Consider the following 20,729-nt stretch of genomic DNA (forward strand, 5'->3'; position numbering starts at 1 on the left):
TCTTAAATGACTTCAAAATGAGAAGAGAGCAGTCCTGTGTTAATTACAATCCTGTGTTTCTAGTATATTATTTTATAGCCTTGTGTTCAAGCACTTTGATTTGGGAAGCAACACAGGTTCATGAAATGGTTTTAACAGAAAGAAAAAGGCCCCAGATTCCAGGGGACAATTTGATGTGAAAGTCATTTCTGCACAGAAAGAAGCCTGAATCATACCCTCAGTGCCATTTTATTAGTTCTGCTGCAAAACCAACATGCTGCTAGTTCAGTACATGGTATTTCTCCACACAGCTGATATGCCCAGGCTGTTTTCACAAAACAACATTTCATCCTTCATTGTAATTCACTTTACCCCATTATTTGCAGTGTTCCTCACTCTAAGTAAGAAGAACCCATGTTATCATGGGAAAGGCCAGCACTGCAATGCAGTCAGCATTGAGATTTAGCTGGTGCACACTATCATTTGGTGTGGGGCCACCTTCCTATTGCAGTGCTGCCTTGGTACAGGAATCCTTCTTTAATACTTAAAGTGAAGGAACAATTCCATTTCTTTTCACTTCCCTCCACTCCTCATCTTCCTGCATGGTGATTTAGCAACACATTTGTCCATAGTCTCATGCCTCTGAAGCTGCAAACAGTGTTTCCTACGGAAGATTTCATTGATAAATGTATGGAATATAAAGGAGATTTGGCAAAGTCATAAATATCCAAGAAAATTGAATAGCTTTAGCAGGAGTAATAAGCTAGTTATATGGGCACAGATGAAAGGACATTGACTTGGAATTACATTAAGTATGTGGAAAGCATTCCCCTTGTCCTTGTGTAATTTCCTTGCATGGCAACTTGTTCTGTTGACAGTAATGTCTATGTCATGGCCCGGTTTGCTTTAGCACTGACAAGCATAAAACCCCATTGCTGAAGTGATGCTTTAACAACATTGCCATGTGTGCAGGTAACATGGTAGAAATGGATGATACAAGTAAAGGACACTTCTTCCATTTCCTGCTGAGCATGTTTGAGAGTAAGAAATCCTTTTGTCTTATAGGTTATAGGAGGCTCTTTCTTAATGGTGTTCAAGGGAATTCTGATCCCAGTGGATTAATTCTGTTTGCTCATACAAAGATTCATGTCACCAAGTACACTAGCTTGATTGCTCACATTCAGGGATTTCATTAGAAGGACCCTAGCTAATTCCCAACCAAGAAATCGATGCAGAAGCTTGAGTTCATCATCCTAATTCAGCAAACTTAATGCATCCAGGCAAAAGAGTAGAACAGAAAGCTGATTATTTAACTGCAGGAATCCTGAAGAATGGTTCAATTGATTTACTCTGATTTCTTAGAGAAAAAAAGCTCAAAACATGACAATAGCCACAATACAACAAACCTATGATGGGCTCTCCAGCAGATCCCAACTTTGTCCCTAGTTAGAAACATTGCAAGAATTCAGCTTTCTTCTATTCTGGACCAAACCACATCCAGGGAGAATAGTGGGGTTTAGGAGCATTGAGTTTAAAGGTGAAATGAACCCTCTTACTGTGGGTTCTGAAAGGCCAAATTACCGCTTAGCTCCATGGTAGGCTTCTCTATGGGACTGATTGACAGGCTTAATAGACAATGCCAATGGTATGTGAATCTCTCTGTATGATATTTAACTAGCAACGAGCCTTAATTCTTTGATTCATATTAGGGTTATTTAGCAAAATAATGGCAGAGAGGGCTTCCCTGTGTGCTGCAGTTGGGATGTCCATCATCTCTGAACATCCTGCACACAAGACCAAAGCCATCACTTGAAGTTCGGTTGCTGCACCTCAGTACTGCAGAGTCTCTAGAGCTCCAAGGGACCAGCAGTTACTTCTGAAACACACAACAGCCTACCTAGCAGGATTTTCAGAGCACCTCAGTGCCTAATTCCCATTGATCTCCTCAAAGGCTATGTGCTTAATTCCTTCTGAAAATCTGGGCCTGGCACTGCTCCTGTGTGGAATAACAAGTGCCTAGAGAGGCAGACAGCCTGACCCACATGGGCTTCTGCTTATGATGCCATGGGGCTGTTTGTTGTTCTCCTTAGCAAAACTCTGGGTTTTGAGACATTTGCCCCTCTAGGTTTGCCTTTCATCAGCCTTCTTGAGTAAGTAGCCACACATATTCTGAATAGGCTGGGTTGTGTTCAATGCCTCTTGGTTTCTGCTGGAGCAGCTGGAATGCAGACAAGGCACAGTACAGGTGGATCCTGGTCTCTTTTCCCCAGCTTTCCAACACACCCGTAAAGCAGCTCAGTCCATGTGCAGCCCAATGTGAAATAAGCCCACCAGTGTCTGGTGAAGGTTCTTGCTGCCCAACAGAGCAGATAGTCAGCCCTCTGCAGTGCTCAGCCACATCCACAGCAGAAGCTGATCTGTTTGACTCCCTGGCACCCACCCTGCCTAGTTCAGATGGGTACCTTTGGGAAAAGCCATGAGAAGAGCCAAGAGAGTGCCACAGCTGTAGGCAGTCAGTGGAAAATACGTGCTTGGTGCTTTGTTCCAACATGACTTTGCATCAAGCTGAAGGCAATCTGGCCTTTAGTAGTTGGACAGCATATTTGACAGTAAATATTAGAGGTGAACTTCAAAGACAGGCTTTTCCCCTGTGGCATAAAAGTCTTCTGCCATCAGTGGTTCTTTGATGCATGGCTACTGTCTCCTCTCCTTCAAATCCGTGTGATCGCAGTTTAACTCCAGGGATTTCACTGAATCTTTGTCCACTTCGCCCCATAGGGAAGACAAAGGGAAAAAGAATAGTTGGAAAATGAAGGAAGAGAGTGTGCTGGGGAAGAAGTCCTGCCCATGGACCTGCCCCCAGCACATCCCTCTTCTCCCTTCCCTCCCTTCCTCTCTGTGAGCCAAGAGAAATGCTCATTTTGCCCTTCACAAGGACTTTCAGGCCAAACAAACCAGGTTAGCTCAGGCTGACGAAATGGGAAGGCTTTCAGGCTGAAAATGCTCATAGGAGCTCCCCCCACAGCAGATCTGAAGGGACAATGTGGACTAGTGGAAGGTGTCCCTGCCCATGGCAGGGGTTTGGAACTGGATGAGCTTTAAGGCCTGTTCCAACCCAAACCATTCTATGACAGGGGCTTCTAGGAGAGGGGTGGTGATAAGGAGCAGTGCCTTCTAGTGCAGGGGACACCTTAGAAAAGTAGCTTTTCTTCTGAGCCCCTACATATCCTACATCCTTTCCAAAGGAGTATCTGTGGATAATTCAAGGCCAGGTTGGATACAGCAGCTTGGAGCAAGCTGCTCTAGTGGAAGGTGTCCCTGCCCGTGGCAGGGGTTGGAACTGGATGAGCTTTAAGGTTCCTTCCAACCCAACCGAAACCATTCTGTGATACTGTGATAGTAATGACAGAAGTATAGCATGGGAACAAGACTATGCAGGTGTAGAGAAGAGCGATTCATGCTACCATGGAATATTCCCATAGAGGGTCCCCATTATTTTTCAGATTACAAAAGAATTTGACACATAACTGACACATCTGGTTGGCAGCTGCCTCCGCTGCTGCTATCTGCACCATGACTGCTGCCTGAGCTTACAGGTTGGGCTGCTGTGGACGTCAGAATCCAAGAGACACATTCCCAGGCTGGTGGCTGAAGCCAAGTGGATGGTGATGCTGTGCTTCCTGCATCGCTACTGCTACACCAGGGTGATGCGTTAATCTCATTCCCAAGCTTCATAACTGCCCTGCACTAGATTAGCTCTGATCCTCCGAGCCCTTTCCACTTGTTACAATAGTGCTTTGATGGATCTCTTAGATTCACAGGATGGGAAAATCATTCTTACTAGGACTATGACCTCAGGTGGGCAGTCTGAATCTCAAACAAAAACCTGTTCAGGAGGGTTCCAAGGCACAACTGAGAGGGAGATTCCAGGGAGCAGACAAGAGAGCAAGGGATATAACATTTAAACAGGTAATGAAAGAGAGAAACGCAACACTTGGAGCTTCTCATTTATTAATAAAGCCCAGATGCTGCTAGGACAGAGAATGCCGCCTGCAGGCATGTCCGAGGGCCCTCCAAGGCAGGAATCCTGGCTTCTGTTCATGTCTTTGCCACCAACTTCGTGTTTGACCCCAGAAAATCAATTAGAAGGTGGTTATCCAAATTAATGTTCCATGGGAATTGGGCACATGACTGCTCCCACCACATCTATAACTATCATTTTTCTTTCTTTAGCTCTCCTTGGAATGAGTGTATTAATACTTCTCCATGTGGTACAGCTGCCGTGAGGTTAATTTCCTATTTGGGAAATAATTTGATCTGGGGCTAGAGGATGCTGGATAAATGCAATGTGTTACCATTAGGAAGATGCAGGGAAAAGCCTTTCCCAGCCTGGTAAGATCACAGAGCTGTGTGGAATGACCTGAGACAGTCAGGTGAGGTGGAGCACTTCCAAATGACTCTGGTTTTGCTGATGAAACAAAAAGCAGTAAAACAGAGGCAGAGCACTACAATATTCTGCCATATATATATTTATACATATATATAGCATATATATAAGCACATAAGTATATATCTAAAGCTTTCCTGTTTCTCTTCCTGACCTTACCGAGCAAAGATGACTGGATGCCTAAACGCAGCCTCCTTGAGCTCTGTGTCTGAGGAGGGCTGTGCTGCACCCTTCTCCCTTTTTTTCTCTCCTCATAATCAAGGTTTTTCTTTTCATATCACAGCGAACTCTCCTTTGCCTTTCTAGCACCTGCACAGTCTCGTAGTAAGCCACAATGCACTTATTCAATCCTACCTTAAATGTCCTGTCTTTTATCTCCCAAGCTCACTATCTGGATAAGGTAGTGAAAGGTATGCTCTTCCTTCCTATTTTTCCTATTGTCTTTGTGTTTGAAAAATGCACCGTGAACATGCCGTGTTGAGGTTGCATCTCTTCCTCATTGTCACCAAAGTGGTCCCTAATGTCTGGAAGGGTGAACTTTCCAGTCATTTAGGTAGGAATTAACCTCCGTGAGTGCTGTGACCCTCGTGTTAACATCGTATCAGTGTTCCTGTCCGTCCCCCTGTGCCTGCCCTCCCCTCCAAATCATCTCTCATCCTCACCCCTCCTACCCAGGTAAGGCAAGTCAGGAGGAAACAAAAGTGGCTGTGAAAACAGCAGGAGCCCTGTACAGTGATGGGGTTTAATTCAATGTCTATGATCGATTTTGTAACAAGCAGGTGAGTGCCCTTTCTGTGTGGAGTCTCCATGTTTTTGATCCATGACTGCAAAGTCTTCCATGGGATCTTTGAGTAATGCTATATTACTATTTTTGGTTCTTAATACTACGAAACTGTTATGACCTCAAAGCCTCTGGTTGTATAAATCCACAAAGTCTATGGAGATCAGTGACACTGCATTAGTGTGCACTACAATGAAATCCAAATCCAACCCTATGGTTGACGTTGCATTAGTGTACACTACAACAAAACCCAACCCTATGTTTCTATTTGTGGATGTAAAGCAAGTCTAGGACCCAGATCTTTTGCCAGTGAGGAAGAAAAGGAATTGAACTGCTGCAGAATAGAAGTCATCTCCTACCGTCAAGAAAACTCAGTTATGAAACAAAGCAATGAGCTAAATGAATTTAGGACTTTTAAACAGAAATAGTTCCCCAATGCATTTAGTGTTCTAAACCCATTGAAATTTAACATCTAGTTAAACACAACAATCTGACAAGAAAGATGATGGAATTGGACACAGACCTCTTTCTACATGGCTGATTTGACACTAACAGCAACACAGCACTGACACCACACAGCATCGTTTTTGTTTGCTGGTTAAACAAACCAAGAAATCAGGTTGAACAAATCAGTTTCTTCCATAGCATTACCCTCCTTTTCAGGTTGTGAGCAATCAGAAACAGCAGCCATGAGAGGCCGATGAAGAAGGACAGATATGTCAAAATACTGGTCCAGTGAACAGCTAAAATGAAGTGTCTGCCATATAGGGCTCTTGTGGTGTGACAAGAAACACGGTTGCCCTATTGACTTTGCTTCTCTGAATGAATTTACAGCCTAATGTTTCTCTCTCTTGTTTCCATTGAGGCTTAAAAGCAGGTTCAGGTACAACCACAAATAGGAAAAAGCTTTTAACAGACAAACAAATGTTAATGATAAGGAAACATCCACAGTTTAAATAAGGAGACTTTTGTCTTCAGTGTAATGCAGCAACTTGTAGCTGTCCTTGGACCCCTGTTTATAGATCAGTGGATTGTTAAGTGGTAGGTAGTTTTCTCTCATTACTTATTGTCAGCAAAGCATGCTTGACTTCGTTTAAATTAGGATTAAAAAGTATATTCTCCTTCTTATATCAAGGAAAGAGGGTCACTTTTGTCCTTATGAAGTAATAGCAGTGGCATCCTTACAGGGAGATAGGAGCCATCACTAGGGAGTGGGATCAGAGCCTCCTATTAACGTTCCACATCTCAGTGTTTTGCATTTCAAAACCCCAGGACGACTCCTTTTCATCTCCACGTGTGTTGGAGGAGGTTGAATCAAAAGGTAACAGATAAGCACCAAAGGGATAGAAAAGAGGAAACCAACCGACAGAGCCTGAGTCCACAGGCACCTTCAGTACTGATTTGCCATTCAGTGGCCAAATTGCTATTTACTAAGTCTTCTGTTGCTGTCATTTTTCCTCTGTATAGCCTTTTGACTCACCTTCATGCCCAAGAATAAAGACATGTTGTATTTAGTGAGTTTTTCAATGGGTAACAGGTTAAGTAACATACTAATAATAAAAGACGGTCTCTTTCCATGCATGGCCTCTTTTGGAAAGATTAGCAATAGCTGGAACATTAAAAGTACATGGCTTTTTAACTTGGCTAACTGCATGGTGTGCATATTTCAAACCTAAATTACTCATGCCCTTTTGGCTTTCTTAATTATTAACATCTTTCTGGTTGAAATCCCTTCCCAGTCATCCTGCGTTGTCAAGGCTGAGCCTGATTTACTGCTGAATCTTTCCTACAGCTTTACAGTAAACCAGTAAGTCAGAGAAGAGGCAGAATTATTTCTACATTGGAGGGCAAGTTTCAGTAGCAACCTTCAGTGTGATTAAACCAAGAAACTCTAACTAGAACTGGAGTGGAGTTTTCTAAACGAAGGCCTGATTAACACTGGTAATGCTTAGAATGAAAAGAGGTGCCTGCTATTAAAAAGGCGCTGATTTTAGAGAGAGCGTCTCCGTCCAGAATACCATTGGAGCTGATGGTACATCAATGTAATTAATCTCTATTGATGTTTAGCAATTCTTACTCTTAAAATATAACCAAATTAATCCTGCAGTGAGGCATATAAACAGCTAGTCTGAATGGAGAGGGACTCTTCATCAAGAACTGTAGTGACTGATAGGACAAGGTGTGATGAGTTCAAACTGAAACAGGGGAAGTTCAGGTTAGATATAAGGAAGAAGCTCTTTACTGTGAGGGTGCTGAGGCACTGGCACAGGGTGCCCAGGGAAGCTGTGAATGCTCCATCCATAGCAGTGTTCAAGGCCAGGTTGGACAGAGCCTTGGGTGCCATGGTTTAGTGTGAGCTGTCCCTGCCCATGGCAGGGGGGTTGGAACTGGATGATCTTAAGGTCCTTTCCAACCCAAATCATTCTTATGATTCTATGTAAAGTTATATGAAATAAAACCAACATTTGACTTCAGGGATGGCTGCGGGGTGGCTTCTTTGGGCAGCTTCTGAAGTGTGAGAAGTACTGAGGACCCAAGGCCTGATCACAGCCAATTCCCTCAGTTGGAGTTATAAGCAATAGGAGCTCTGGCAAGTAACTTGTTAATCTTCATTATACAGGATGAATCTGATGAAGGGTTTCTGGATTCCCACCATCACAAAATATCATGGTGGTAGTTGAAGTGTTGAGTGTGTTCAGGACTCTTGACTAGGGTTCTCAGCATTGGCAGGGATCAGTTGATGCTTTGCTCCTCCCCTTCAGTCCTACAGAACTCCTGCAGGTCACTTCCTGATTGTTGTTCCCTCAAGCTCCAAGTGTTTGTATCCTCACACACTGCATTCAGCCATGTCCTAGTCGTTTTGGAGCTCAGCCTCCGTCTGTTGGGGCTTGCTAGAACATCCATCAGTGCTTTCCTAGTGACAATGGAGGAAAGATAATAGCCTTATCTTTTAAGTCCAATTTCAAGTGGCAATGAGGCTTGGCTTGAAGAAAATCCCATTGAACCTTGTTTATAATTGGACTAATTAAAGGCTTTAACTCTACAGATCATTAAGAGCAGATTATTTTGCCAACAGCTTTAAAATGGCAGAATGATTTCTTACTCTGGTGACAGCCTCCTTCGACTCTGATACTCTTTTCTTGTCTAGCTCAAAAATCACTTCGATACTGCTTCCCCGCTCTGTATTATCTCTCGCATGGCAGACCAGAAATCCTTGGGAATGTCCCCTGCTATTGTCATCTTTCAGCAGCACTTTCATGTGCATCAGTTGGAAACCCACATAAAGAGTTCCCCCTGCACTGCTTCAAAAAGCTCTATTCATATATTTAATTCCCTTAGTCACCCAAATACATTAACAAACAGGAATAATGAATCATTAGTGCCTCTAGCTATGAGGAATCAGAGCTGCAAGATTGTGGCGGTGTAAATCTGTGAGGATTAAGCCATCCCTTACTGTGCTGGTGTTCAGAAGCACTTTGGAGACAAGATGACTTTTTGCTTTATTCCCCAGCATGGGGGAAAGGAGAGGATCAAGTTTATTTGTGTTGTCCTTTCGTCTCGTGCTTTGAAGTGCACTGTTTGTGGACTGGGGAATACTGTACGTTCCTACCTCTGTAGTGTCAGTGATGGTCAAGTCTTTATGTGAAGAAATGGTAGCACATATAGGTTCATTCTTCTAGATGCATTGGCCTACATGTCTATGTTACCATCTGCCTTTCTGAAGGTACTCGTATAGCTGCTGTTTAATTGTGTTGTTTTCTAGTAATGATTTTCCTTCTCATTACTTCTGAAAACCGTCTTCTTTCCTATCAAACCCGTGACACAGAATAGGTACAGCTTAATCCTCACATCACTGATACTTGGTCATGTAATGGTTAATAGCTGAAAACTTTTATGTTCATGGATCTGTGAAGAGTTTATCTCATTAGGAAGCAGCTCTTTCTGACTCCTTGGAAGAGATTTATCTCACTAGGAACCAGAGATGTCTTTTTCCTTTGTAGGATGGGTAAACTTGCATTCTAGACTTGAAAGATGCCCAGAGAGTGGAGAATGAAATTACAAGTGGGAGTTATCCTCCTTTAGGTATCTACAGCATAGATGCTTGTATTTCATCTAGCACCCTGCATACCCTTAATAGTCAAGAAGAGGAATACATGCTTTGGGAATATATAATCTCATGAGATCTCTCTTCTGTCTCTCCTCTCCTGACTAATGCTTTTCCTGTCTCCTTTCTGGGATGCTTACCTTTGTTTCTCTAGGTCCAGATCAAGTCCAAGAAAGTCCATTCAAATACTCTCAAACACGTTTCATTTAGACAATGAATTGCACACAAACTTCATAGATATAGGACTGAATGGGGTCTCCTCAGTTAAAGTCCAGTCTTCTGCTGTAAAGGGTAACCACTTTGTGTAAAACTTTATATAAATGTACCACACTCTATAGATAGGTAAGTGTGGGTTCTTCTCCTTAGTACTCCTACTGGGAAGCTACTCCATAACTTTATTCCTTTGATGCTGGCAGATTATTTATTTTATTATTTTCAAGCCAGAATGTATTCATGTTTGGTTTCTGCTCATTTGCTCTTATTCCAGCATTATTCTCTTTAGCTGAAATAGCTGTTTTCCCTTCTCACTCTTTATCCACGCCAGGAATTTGTGGAACACAATCAGCGTCTTTTCAGCCTTTGCTGTGCTAGAGTGGACACATCAAGGTTTCTCATTTCCTCAGATGCAGAAGGTGCCTCATCCAAATTATATCAGCTATTTTCTACCACTCCCAATTCCTCCTTTCCTAAGTCTGGGAGTGTGGAGCACATGAAGTTCCATGGGTTCCTGATTTTTACAGGTGTGTTAGTTTTTCCCAATACTTTCTAGACACTCCTCACATGAGACAGTTGAAGATCATTTGCTTTTATCAGTCTCAGATCAAGTGATCGATCACTACAGTATCTTTTCTGTCTAGTAATGTTATAATCATAGAATCAGAGAATAGTTTGGGTTGGAAAGGACCTTAAGATCATCCAGTTCCAACCCCCCTGCCATAGGCAGGGACACCTCACACTAAACCATGGCACCCAAGGCTCTGTCCAACCTGGCCTTGAACACTGCCAAGGATGGAGCATTCACAACCTCCCTGGGCAACCCATTCCAGTGCCTCACCACCCTCACAGTAAAGAATTTCTTCCTTAGATCCAATCTAAACTTCCCCTGTTTCAGTTTGAACCCGTTACCCCTTGTCCTGTCACTACAGTCCCTAATGAAGAGTCCCTCTCCAACATCCCTATAGCCCCCTTCAGACACTGGAAGCTGCTCTGAGGTCTCCACGCAGCTTCTCTTCTCCAGGCTGAACAGCCCCAACTTTCTCAGCCTCTCTTCATACGGCAGGTGCTCCACTCCCCTGATCATCCTCATGGCCCTCCTTTGATGTTAGATCTTTGCTTTTGAGATCTTTGTTCCAAAGATTATGAAATGCAAAATATAATTGAAATGAAAAACAATAACATGGAATCCCTCTTCTCCTTCTGGATTGTCATCATGTGAAACCTCATAGGCTAAGTTAAACCATTCATGGGTTTTGATCTATTCCTGCATGGCTTGGAACCAAACCCAGGAGAACCAAACCCAGGATGTTTTTGTCTTTAGCTCCCAGCAAGAACTTCTAAAACCTATCTTCTTCCCGTTGCAGAAAACAAAGAGCCTGCTTTAAGAATTAAACTTACTTGTTGGGTTAAATCTAATGGTATCCAACCCTTGTTCTCTTATCCTTCTACAGTGGTGTCTTCAACTCCTCATCACTTAACTCTATGTTTCTCATTGCTCTCCTGTCCAGGTCAACACCACAGCATCATTGCCAGGAGTTTCCAGAGCAACTGCTGCATAGAAAAGAACCTTATAGGATTAGTTATAAAGAGTCCAAGCAGTAAAAATATGAGGTGTGCTCAGTGATGATGCTCTAATGGATCCATGCAGGATACACTTGGAGTGAGATTTCTTCAGAGGCTTTTCCTCTAGGCAAATTTAGGCAGATTTATAAAGATGGGATAAAAGTCTTATTGATACCATCAGGATGGTCCCATCCAAACTATATTTATCTAGTCCGAAGAGGGATTACCTACCTAGCGAAGTAATTTTAGCAGGTTACTTTAAGAAGTAATACACTTCTTCTTGTCCCTCCCCATGGCAAAGGGTTGGAATTAGATGGTCTTAAGGTCCTTTCCAATCATAACTATTCTAGGATTCTATGATTCTTCCTCTCTCACTCTCCAAAAGAAGCTTGTACTGAAAGGGAACAAACACATCCATTAACTCCAGTATAGAAAAAGATCAGATTAAATAGTTAAAAGTTTGGCACTGCTGTAAGTAACTGAAGGCAGGGTATTAAAATGGAGAATTTCAAGTAGCCTCGCCTATAAATAGCTCTCCTGTAGTGTATAAATATAAGTACAGTGTATAACCATCAGAGTACATGCAAGCATGCTCACACATACCCACACACTGTGTGTCCCCCAGAATACACACTTAAAAATGAATACAGAAATACTGAAAATGAAATGAAAACACTAAAATACAGCAAATACGTTTGCAAATTAGAAACTTAAGATCCTCTTAAAGGACTTTTCCGTTACCACCTTTGCTCCCTTTTCCATTTACCCCCTGTTAATGTGTCGCTTGTTAACGAAACACCCCTAGAAAAGCTGTGAAGTTCCCCATGAAACCTTCCTTTAGTTGCAAGTCATTTCTGAATGGTGTTTCCCCAGTGCAGGACACACCATGACGTGATGTGCTCTACATGCTGCCCCACCACTTCCATGGGCAGACCCTCATGTGCCAGGCAGTCAACCAGACATTACACCTCTTCCTCGTCATGTTGTAACCCATTAGGACAGGATAAGCCTGTGTTGTTCACACACTTTCACAAGCAAAACCTGTCTTGCAAAGCTGGAGAAACTCATAACTATGTGGCAGGAGGCACAACACACGTATAGAGAGGGCCTTAAAGCAGGGCTCAGAAAGACTGAATTGTGTTCCTGCTATAATCCGTCCTGCTGAGTGACCTTCACTCTGTTGCACTTCAGTTTCCTAAGCTGTAAAATGTGTCTTACGTTCCTGATGGCTTCTTGGTAAACATCTCTGAGCTCTGCAGGTAAAAAGCCCCCAGAAGTGTCTAAGCAGCCTCCCTCGCACCACTGCTTACTGTGGAAAGTGCTGTCTTATTGGGGAAAGAAACGGGACAAGAATTCCAGCAGGAGAGCATCAGATGAGAAATCAAACCCTCACGAGCAGACTTGGAGATAGGATTCGTCCCCCCTTGGGTTTTATCACCCATAAAATAAATGCCTGCCTCTGTGCTGGGCTCTCTCTAGTCACTGGGGGGAAATGGGTGTTTTCCTCAGCTCATTGGTATTGGCATCCAACACATCCAAAGAGGCTGATGCCACGGGACAATCTGTTTCTCTGCTGGCTACAGATTGTTGAAGGTATCTCCATTACAGATTAATTGTGACCAGATGAGATGAATGCCACCCAAAATGACTACAGGAGAGAAACTGAGTGTTTTCCAAATGTTTCCTGCCTTCCCTTTCCAGCTGGCTTTGACTGCTCACCAGTCTGAGATCTCAGTATTGCTGGAAGCCAGCTCCTTTATCCCGCTGGGTGCTGGGAACTTTCACCCCACATGCAATTTAGGTAACCCCAACTCTTGGTCTTCCATAGCAAATGCTTTGAGAGACTCAGAGGGCAAGGTGGGTTTTATAACCAGTGGAGCAGGAAAATCTCATTGCCTCCCTGAAGCTCACCATTCCAGGTGAGACAGGTTGGACAGGGCCTTGAGTAATCTGGTCTAGCGTGAGGTGTCCCTGCCCATAGCAGGGGGTTGGAACTGAATGATCTGAAGGTCCTTTCCAACCCAAACCACTCTATGATTCCATGATTCCCTTGATCTAAGTCGTGAGGCTGTGCTGTGAGGACCTCCGGGGAGAGCCAGCAGCAGCAGCTCATTGAATGGTCACCACCATCCACATAGGTTGGAAGACACCAAGTGAGAGCAGAGAAACAAACAGAAGGCAAAGGGAAAATGCTGTTTAATTAGCCCCTCTCCAGGCTGTTTGCTTTGTCTTTGCAGTGCATTTGAACATGTGGCTCTTTGCCTTGCAGAGGGATGCCCTGGCTTGTGCAACGGCAACGGCAGATGCACTCTGGATATGAATGGCTGGCACTGCGTCTGCCAGCTGGGATGGAGAGGAGCGGGATGCGACACCTCCATGGAGACGGCGTGTGGAGATGGGAAAGACAACGATGGAGGTAGGACATGAGCACATGCGATGTGTCAGGCTTCACAGAGCCTACAGAGCTCACCCAGCGAGCAGTCAGCTGGGCTTGATGCTGCAAGGCAGATTGGGTTTTGACAGCTGGTGGGGAACAGACAGTGAAGCCTGCCAGGCTGACTCAGCCACAGTGGATTTGAATTCAAATGGAATGGATCTGGGGTGCCAGGGCTGAAGGGGGATGTTTGTTTATCCTCAAATCAAGTCCATATACCAGAGGGCAAGCAGAGGCTATGTACACATCACCCCACCTCAGATGAGTGGCTCAGCAGTGGTACAACAGGACCACCTCAGACAGCCAGCATCCCTGCCTGTCCAAATGGCCTGACTGCCTGAGGTTTTCATCAAGGCTCCCCAGTAAGTCACTTCTGACTTGGGGTGGATGTTTTGCAGAAACTTAGAGGCTTTTGGTGACTGATCCCCATGCCCACAAGCCATCCAATCCCTCTCGAGCCATGTTTTATTGATTACAGTTCCATATGTAATGATGTCAGGCATGTGAATAATGGCTCTGCGTAATGCAAACTTAATATTCAGGGTTATCTCATTACAAAGGAAACCCTGGTGCAGTGTGAAGGTTTGAATTAAAGGGCAGGAGATGAGATATTAAATTTAAGGCATAAGGGAGACTGCATAATTTGTTTTGTTGTCACTCAGCAAAAGGCTTTGTAAACCACAAGTCTGGGCCAGGACCCAGACTGTGAAGTGGAGACTGCCTTTTGCAAGCCTCTGTTTTATCATATTCACAAGACCAGTACAGCTACAACAAATAGCCAAGCCAAGACTGTGATTATCTGCTTCACAGCAACTGGGATTCTGATTGAATATTTAAAATACTTCTGCACATCTGGCATGGCAAACGGACCAAATTATCCCTTTAGAAAAGATGGGAAAAAAACTGGAGAACCATACAAAGAGTGCACAACAAAGGTCGCTTTTTGCCTCACTTGAAACCGAGCATCACCGTACTTGTCTTTGCTGTTTGCAGCTGACACAGGGCAGCAATAAAGTTCATCACATCACGTGTGCAAAAATATGGTAAACAGAGCCAAGGATAATCGCAGTTTCCATGGAAAAAAATAGCCAACACAAATCCTGTGGAGCTTTTAGAAACAGAGAAGGAAGGAGTAATAGCATACAGTGCAGAACACAACTGTGTAACATCACTAAGAGCATGGCCACACTCTGAGGAGGTTGCTGGAACACCATCTCCTGTATCTCCTAACTTTAGAACTGGGTTGCCTTCACCTTGAAGCAAACTGTTTGTCACCTTGCCATTGCAGGACAGCAGATGTAGACAGGAGAGACAAAAGGCATCGACGTGTTTACAAGTTGGTGCACATCAGCTGCTAACTTGCATTTGGTGAGCTCGTGTGGAGCAGTGGTGTATGCAGAGCAACTGCTAGGTTCTAATGGGTTGCCTTGTGACAGCTTTTTCATGTGTCAGAGCCCACAAATGAGTTTTGACTTCACTCTTGGTACACTAAAACTAGTACATGTACATGGTGTGCATTACAGCTTACAGATAACCCACCACACACTGTTATTCCTTTGATCTTGCTACATTACTGCTAAGGACTCTCCTCAGATGAAAAGTGAAACAGTGGAAAACACCTTCTTGACTTGATTTTTCTTAATCATTTGTGAGCTCAAATGTAGAACTTCAACCTCTGACATGTAGGGGCATCAGCAGTGGTGGGGCATTTCTGCTCTGAAGCCTGAGTTCCTTGTGTATCACAGGGATTTGAATATAGTTAAATGGACTTGTGAAGAAAGGCTGCTTCTGGACCTGTTTCCTAGTTTTTATGCTGATTTCTCTAGCAAGACATTTGTAGAACATCCATAGGATAATTTATATATGTAACTGGATAACTCCAGCACTTACCCAGTTATCCACCCACCCAACACAGTTCTAATTACATCGAGTTGCTCAAGGTGGTGTCCAGTCAACTCCTGAACGCCTTCAAAGATGGATATACCACCTCTCTGCACAACCTGCTCTAGTATATGGCCATCCTGATAGTAATAATTTTCCTCCTAATATCTAATAATAGTTTTCCATGTTCCAACTTAATGTCTGTTGCCTTTTGTCCAGCACCATCTGAGGAACCTAGAGTATACGAGCTGGCTTTTTGCTTTCCCTTCATGTTAACTTGGATCTGTAGTAGAGCATATATATGTTTTATGTGTAACAGCAGCCTTCGGGTTTCTCAGCTATCCAACGGGAACTCAAACTGGTCACCTGTGTTTAGAATTGAGCCCATATTTAATGCAGCCACTTTGTCAACCATGAACATTACACCCTGAAAAACTGCGCTTCAAAGCGCACTGAAGAGATGGAGGCCTGAACAGCCTCTTAAGAGAGTATGTAGCATGTGTATGAGCACTATAATTTCTCTCTCTTTTGGGATCTTGTCACAGTTTCTGGAGTGATGCATGCTCAGGGCTGGAGAAAGGTGGCTTTTTGGCTCACTGTAAAGGATTTCAGAGCTGTTGCCAAATTTTTCTTCATATGCACACGAATGCAGGCAATGGAAATGGTAGTTCTTTCATGGAGCTTTAGAAGTCAACCATTCCAGGCAGGAACAACCCCAGGTTCCACTATAGGTTGGGGAACGACCTGTTAGAGAGCAGTGTAGGGGAGAGGGACCTGAGGGTCCTAGTGGATGGCAGGATGACCATGAGCCAACACTGTGCCCTTGTGGCCAAGAAGACCAATGGCATCCTGGGGTGTATTAGAAGGGGGGTGGTCAGTAGGTCGAGAGAGGTCCTCCTTCCCCTCTACTCTGCCCTGGTGAGACCGCATCTGGAATATTGTGTCCAGTTCTGGGCCCCTCAGTTCAAGAAGGACAGGGACCTGCTGGAGAGAGTCCAGCGCAGGGCAACTAAGATGATTAAGGGAGTGGAGCATCTCCCTTATGAGGAAAGGCTGAGGGAGCTGGGTCTCTATAGTTTGGAGAAGAGGAGACTGAGGGGTGACCTTATTAGTGTATATAAATATATAAAGGGGGAGTGTCACGAGGATGGAGCCAGGCTCTTCTCAGTGGCAAACAATGATAGGACAAGGGGTAATGGGTACAAACTGGAACACAAGAGGTTCCACTTAAACTTGAGAAGAAACTTCTTCTCAGTGAGGGTGACGGAACACTGGAACAGGCTGCCCAGGGGGGTTGTGGAGTCTCCTTCTCTGGAGACATTCAAAACCCGCCTGGACACATTCCTGTGTAACCTCATCTAGGTGTTCCTGCTCCGGCAGGGGGATTGGACTAGATGATCTTTTGAGGTCCCTTCCAATCTCTAACATACTGTGATACTGTGATACTGTGATCTGAGCTAGTCACCATCAGCAGAGAGGAATAGATTTAGGGCATCATCTCTCTGAGCTATTTCAGGTATTACCTCGTAGGTCCTTACTTTTGGTGGATGACTGCTGCCCTTCGAGGCACTTTCTGCTCAGAGCAGCATCTCTTGAAGCTGAGACACCGCTATGGAGGGAGCTTCACCCTGCCTGAGCTCGTGGGAAGCTGGCTCCTGGACTGTGATATCGAGTGTCTGCTAATCAAGATCTCTGCAGCCGGAAATTCCTCAGGATAATGGGAGCTGAAGCCAGAATCTTTTTCATGAACCCAGCCTAATCATACCCTGAGGGACACGGCTCCCAGATTACAGGGTGTGTTTGCCTCTTCAATCTGGAGCTTCCTCAGACTAACAATAACAAGCTGAGCACAAGTCACTCGGGCAGAGATGCAGTGAAACGTGATCTCTGTTCGGCTTAGTAAAGAGGTGTCTTGGAAAGCAGTTCCCTCTCCACACACCAGTGTCATTTGTCAAAGCCAGCACTTAGGTTTCACACCCAGGGCCACTTTATTTACACTTTTAAACACAAAGCCCATCAACTTGAAAGGAGTTGAAGCAGGTAACTGAGCGTAGGTGATTATCCAGTATCAGACAAGGAAAAACAGTGCAGTGAGAGAGCTGTAACAATCTGGGTGAAAGGAGAGGATTTTGCACGTTTGACCTACAGGGCCACCTGTATGACCAGAAAGGGGAGGTGTTTCCTTAAAACAAGCTGAGAAAAGTGGTTCTTGCCTCTCTTTGGCAGAAAATAACCTCTCTAATTCATGGCTGCAAACACTCGCTACCTGAAAGCAGGGCTCTCAGCCCAAACTGAGTGCTCTGACACATGCTTGAAGAATAAGAAGTTTGAAGGTTTAAAAGACCAAGGAAATTATCCTCTGTGACAAGTCCTAGAAGTGGAGTTAAGGGCATTCGACAAAGCCTCGAGAAGAAGCTGATATCCATAGCCTGTATATGGGTTCCATTTCATTTAGGAACAGAGTGTATGGGAATAACAGGGGAGAAGAGGAAAGGAAATTCATCACAGCAAAGCTGTGTTAACCATCTTTACTCATGGGAAATCATCTAACTGTCTGATTCCCTCCATATTGAGAGCCAGAGAGTTGGCAAATTCCCCATTTCACTGTCTGGATACACTAGAATGTCCTGAAACCATGGGAGAATTACAGATATAAAGTAAATTGCTCTTTTGGTCTAAAGGTTCTGTCTGATCAACACAGGAACTTCACTTGAGGGCCTCTGTTATTGTTTTGGGCTTTTCCAGAGTAGCCAATTCTTCCAGGTAGGGTAAAGCTGGTTCTTTGGGAGATGGAACCGACCGCATCCTTCATTTCCCGCTTTGAACAATTCCAGTTGCTAAATAACTCCTGAACTCTGCCCATAGTGAATCTACACTTGTGAAAGGCAAGAGTCTTTCTCAGGTGAAAAATGTGTCTGGAATATGAATGTTCCTGATGCTATCTAACTCTTCTTATTCATTGGAGGTTGATGTTCAGTTGTCTGCTGTTCTCTGCTGCCTCTTCCCAGTTTAAACACATCCAAAGGCTTGTATTAGTGATTACTGCAGGGTAATTTGAATAGATAGGTAGACAGGTGGATGAATGGATGGATGGATGGATGGATGGATGGATGGATGGATGGATGGATGGATAGATAGATAGATAGATGATAAATAGATAACCTTCCCAGTCAAATAATGGTGGCTTATCCTAATGTATATTACATAGAAGTATAGGAGCTTCGTTTCTCTGACACCTGGTCAGGGATCTTTGAGAGTGATGAAAATAAGCCATCCTGTTCTCTTTTTCTGCAGGAATTGTACTAGTGAAGCTTCTGCCCCTCAGTTTCTCTCTCATTCATCACAGCTACATGCAATGCTTTTAGCCTAGCATGAGCACAGGGTTCCAATGTACACATGGGCCCATTTTGCCTTTGCAAGTTTAGACTATGCTCCACCAGATGCTACCCTAGAGCTAGCAAGTGGAGCAGTGCTTATGCTTTCCTTCTCTCTGTCCTTCTGGGCCAGAACAACTAAATGCTGCCTTAGTCTTTCAACCCTGGAGCATTGAGCAGGTCAGAGGCACCATGGGACTGCACAGGGGATTTTGGCCTTTCCTTGCAGCCCTGAGTATTAGTTATTGCTGCCACTAAAAACCAACTCTCACTTCAAGGATGATGTAATTCAGGAATGGATTCAATACAGTTTCTTTAACTGCACCATAGCCCATTGGCACAACTCCACAGAGTAATCATGGATTGGAAGGGAGCTTAAAGCTCATCCAGCTCCAACCCCTGCCACAGGCAGGGACACCTTCCACTGGAGCAGCTTGCTCCAAGCCCCTGTGTCCAACCTGGCCTTGAACACTGCCAGGGATGGGGCAGCCACAGCTTCTCTGGGCACCCTGGGCCAGCGCCTCAGCACCCTCACAGGGAAGAGCTTCTGCCTAAGAGCTCAGCTCAGTCTCCCCTCGGGCAGGTTCAAGCCATTCCCCTTGGCCTGTCCCTACAGGCCCTTGTCCCAAGCCCCTCTCCAGGTTTCCTGCAGCCCCTTTAGGCACTGGAGCTGCTCTAAGGTCTCCCCTTCAGGAGCCTTCTCTTCCCCAGGCTGCCCCAGCCCAGCTCTCTCAGCCTGGCTCCAGAGCAGAGCTGCTCCAGCCCTCGCAGCATCTCCATGGCCTCCTCTGCACTCGCTCCAGCAGCTCCACCTCCTTCTTGTGCTGTTGCCCCAGAGCTGGATGTAGGACTGCAGGACTCACGAATGCCTCATGTCTTACTTGCCCCATTCAAGGAGCAGGTAGTGCTTGTAGTAAGGTGAAGCCTTGCAGAATGCTTTGGGTCAGCAGCATTTCAAATCCTTTGGCAAGAGAAATGCTGGCACTGCTCACTGGCCTTCTTAACACCCATGTGTCCACCATCTGTCCACCACACGCCAAATAACGTGTTTGAGAGCTGGCAGGAGTCTGCATTGCTCTTTGCCAGTTCTTAGGGTTACACCTGAAGGTAACGTCAGCATTCTAAAGGGACTTGCAAAGAATCCAGGAGAACCCCAGCACGCAAACCTTTGGCTTTGCAAATGCTGCAGGCAAGGTGGTGGGATGCTTTCTGGTATCTTCCTTTTCTTTGTTCACACTGCAAGGCTTTTATAGCCCGAGAGCATTGTCTCCTGAGCATGGTGTGAGAGCTGCCTGCTTCCTCGAAACCATAAAGAATGATGCATTAACGTGCTAGCTACAGGTATAAAGGGAAATGTTGAGATCTGAACACACCTGGGAAAACAGCCATCATAAATTAGCATTTACCATCACAGATAGAGCCAGGCAAACAGCAGGGTCATCTTGGAGGAACCACAAAGCACTGCGAAGTCTGCTGTACCTGGGAAGATTGGATAGCTGGTTTAATTTGTTATAAATCACCCAGCTTCTCTTCCTCTGTTTTATGATGACTGTTCCTCAACCTTTCCTCAAGCAAGAGAACAAAATCACTGCTTCACGTGTTCAGGTTTCAGCTCTTTGCTGGTTCTCCGTGGGATGGTAACACTTGGGGATCACCTGCTGTTAGCACTGTCAGGAGGGTGGTGTGAACCCCTGTGTTATAGCATCCAGAAGCAGGTGTAGTTGATTGTGCCATTAAAGAGGATGATGGGTTGTGATCTGAGGATCTGAGCAGTGGCTATGGGTTGTCTTGACAGCTTGGGAGAGTTCCTGGTACTTCTGACTAGTCCTTAATGAAATGCCTTTGATTAATAGATTGGTTTCTGTGTTGTAAGAAACCTCCCACTCTCTGCTGAAATGAGGGAAGTTACTCATGGGAAGGAGGCAGTGCTGGTGTATGAGATGTAACAA

General features: G+C 44.6%; 1 protein-coding gene across 1 annotated transcript in view; it reads left to right on the plus strand.

Moving 5' to 3' along the window:
• TENM4 (teneurin transmembrane protein 4) overlaps window positions 1-20,729 on the plus strand; it is a gene marked incomplete at both ends in the record, with an annotated part of 363,192 nt that overhangs the window by 230,760 nt on the left and 111,703 nt on the right. Inside the window, 2 exons of the mRNA XM_080612995.1 lie at window positions 4,810-4,836; window positions 13,361-13,507. Coding sequence (XP_080469121.1) covers window positions 4,810-4,836; window positions 13,361-13,507 — 174 coding nt within the window. The remainder of the gene's footprint in view (window positions 1-4,809; window positions 4,837-13,360; window positions 13,508-20,729) is intronic.

Source organism: Psittacula echo (genome assembly GCF_963264785.1).
Source record: "Psittacula echo genome assembly, chromosome: 3".
Lineage (NCBI taxonomy): Eukaryota > Metazoa > Chordata > Aves > Psittaciformes > Psittacidae > Psittacula > Psittacula echo.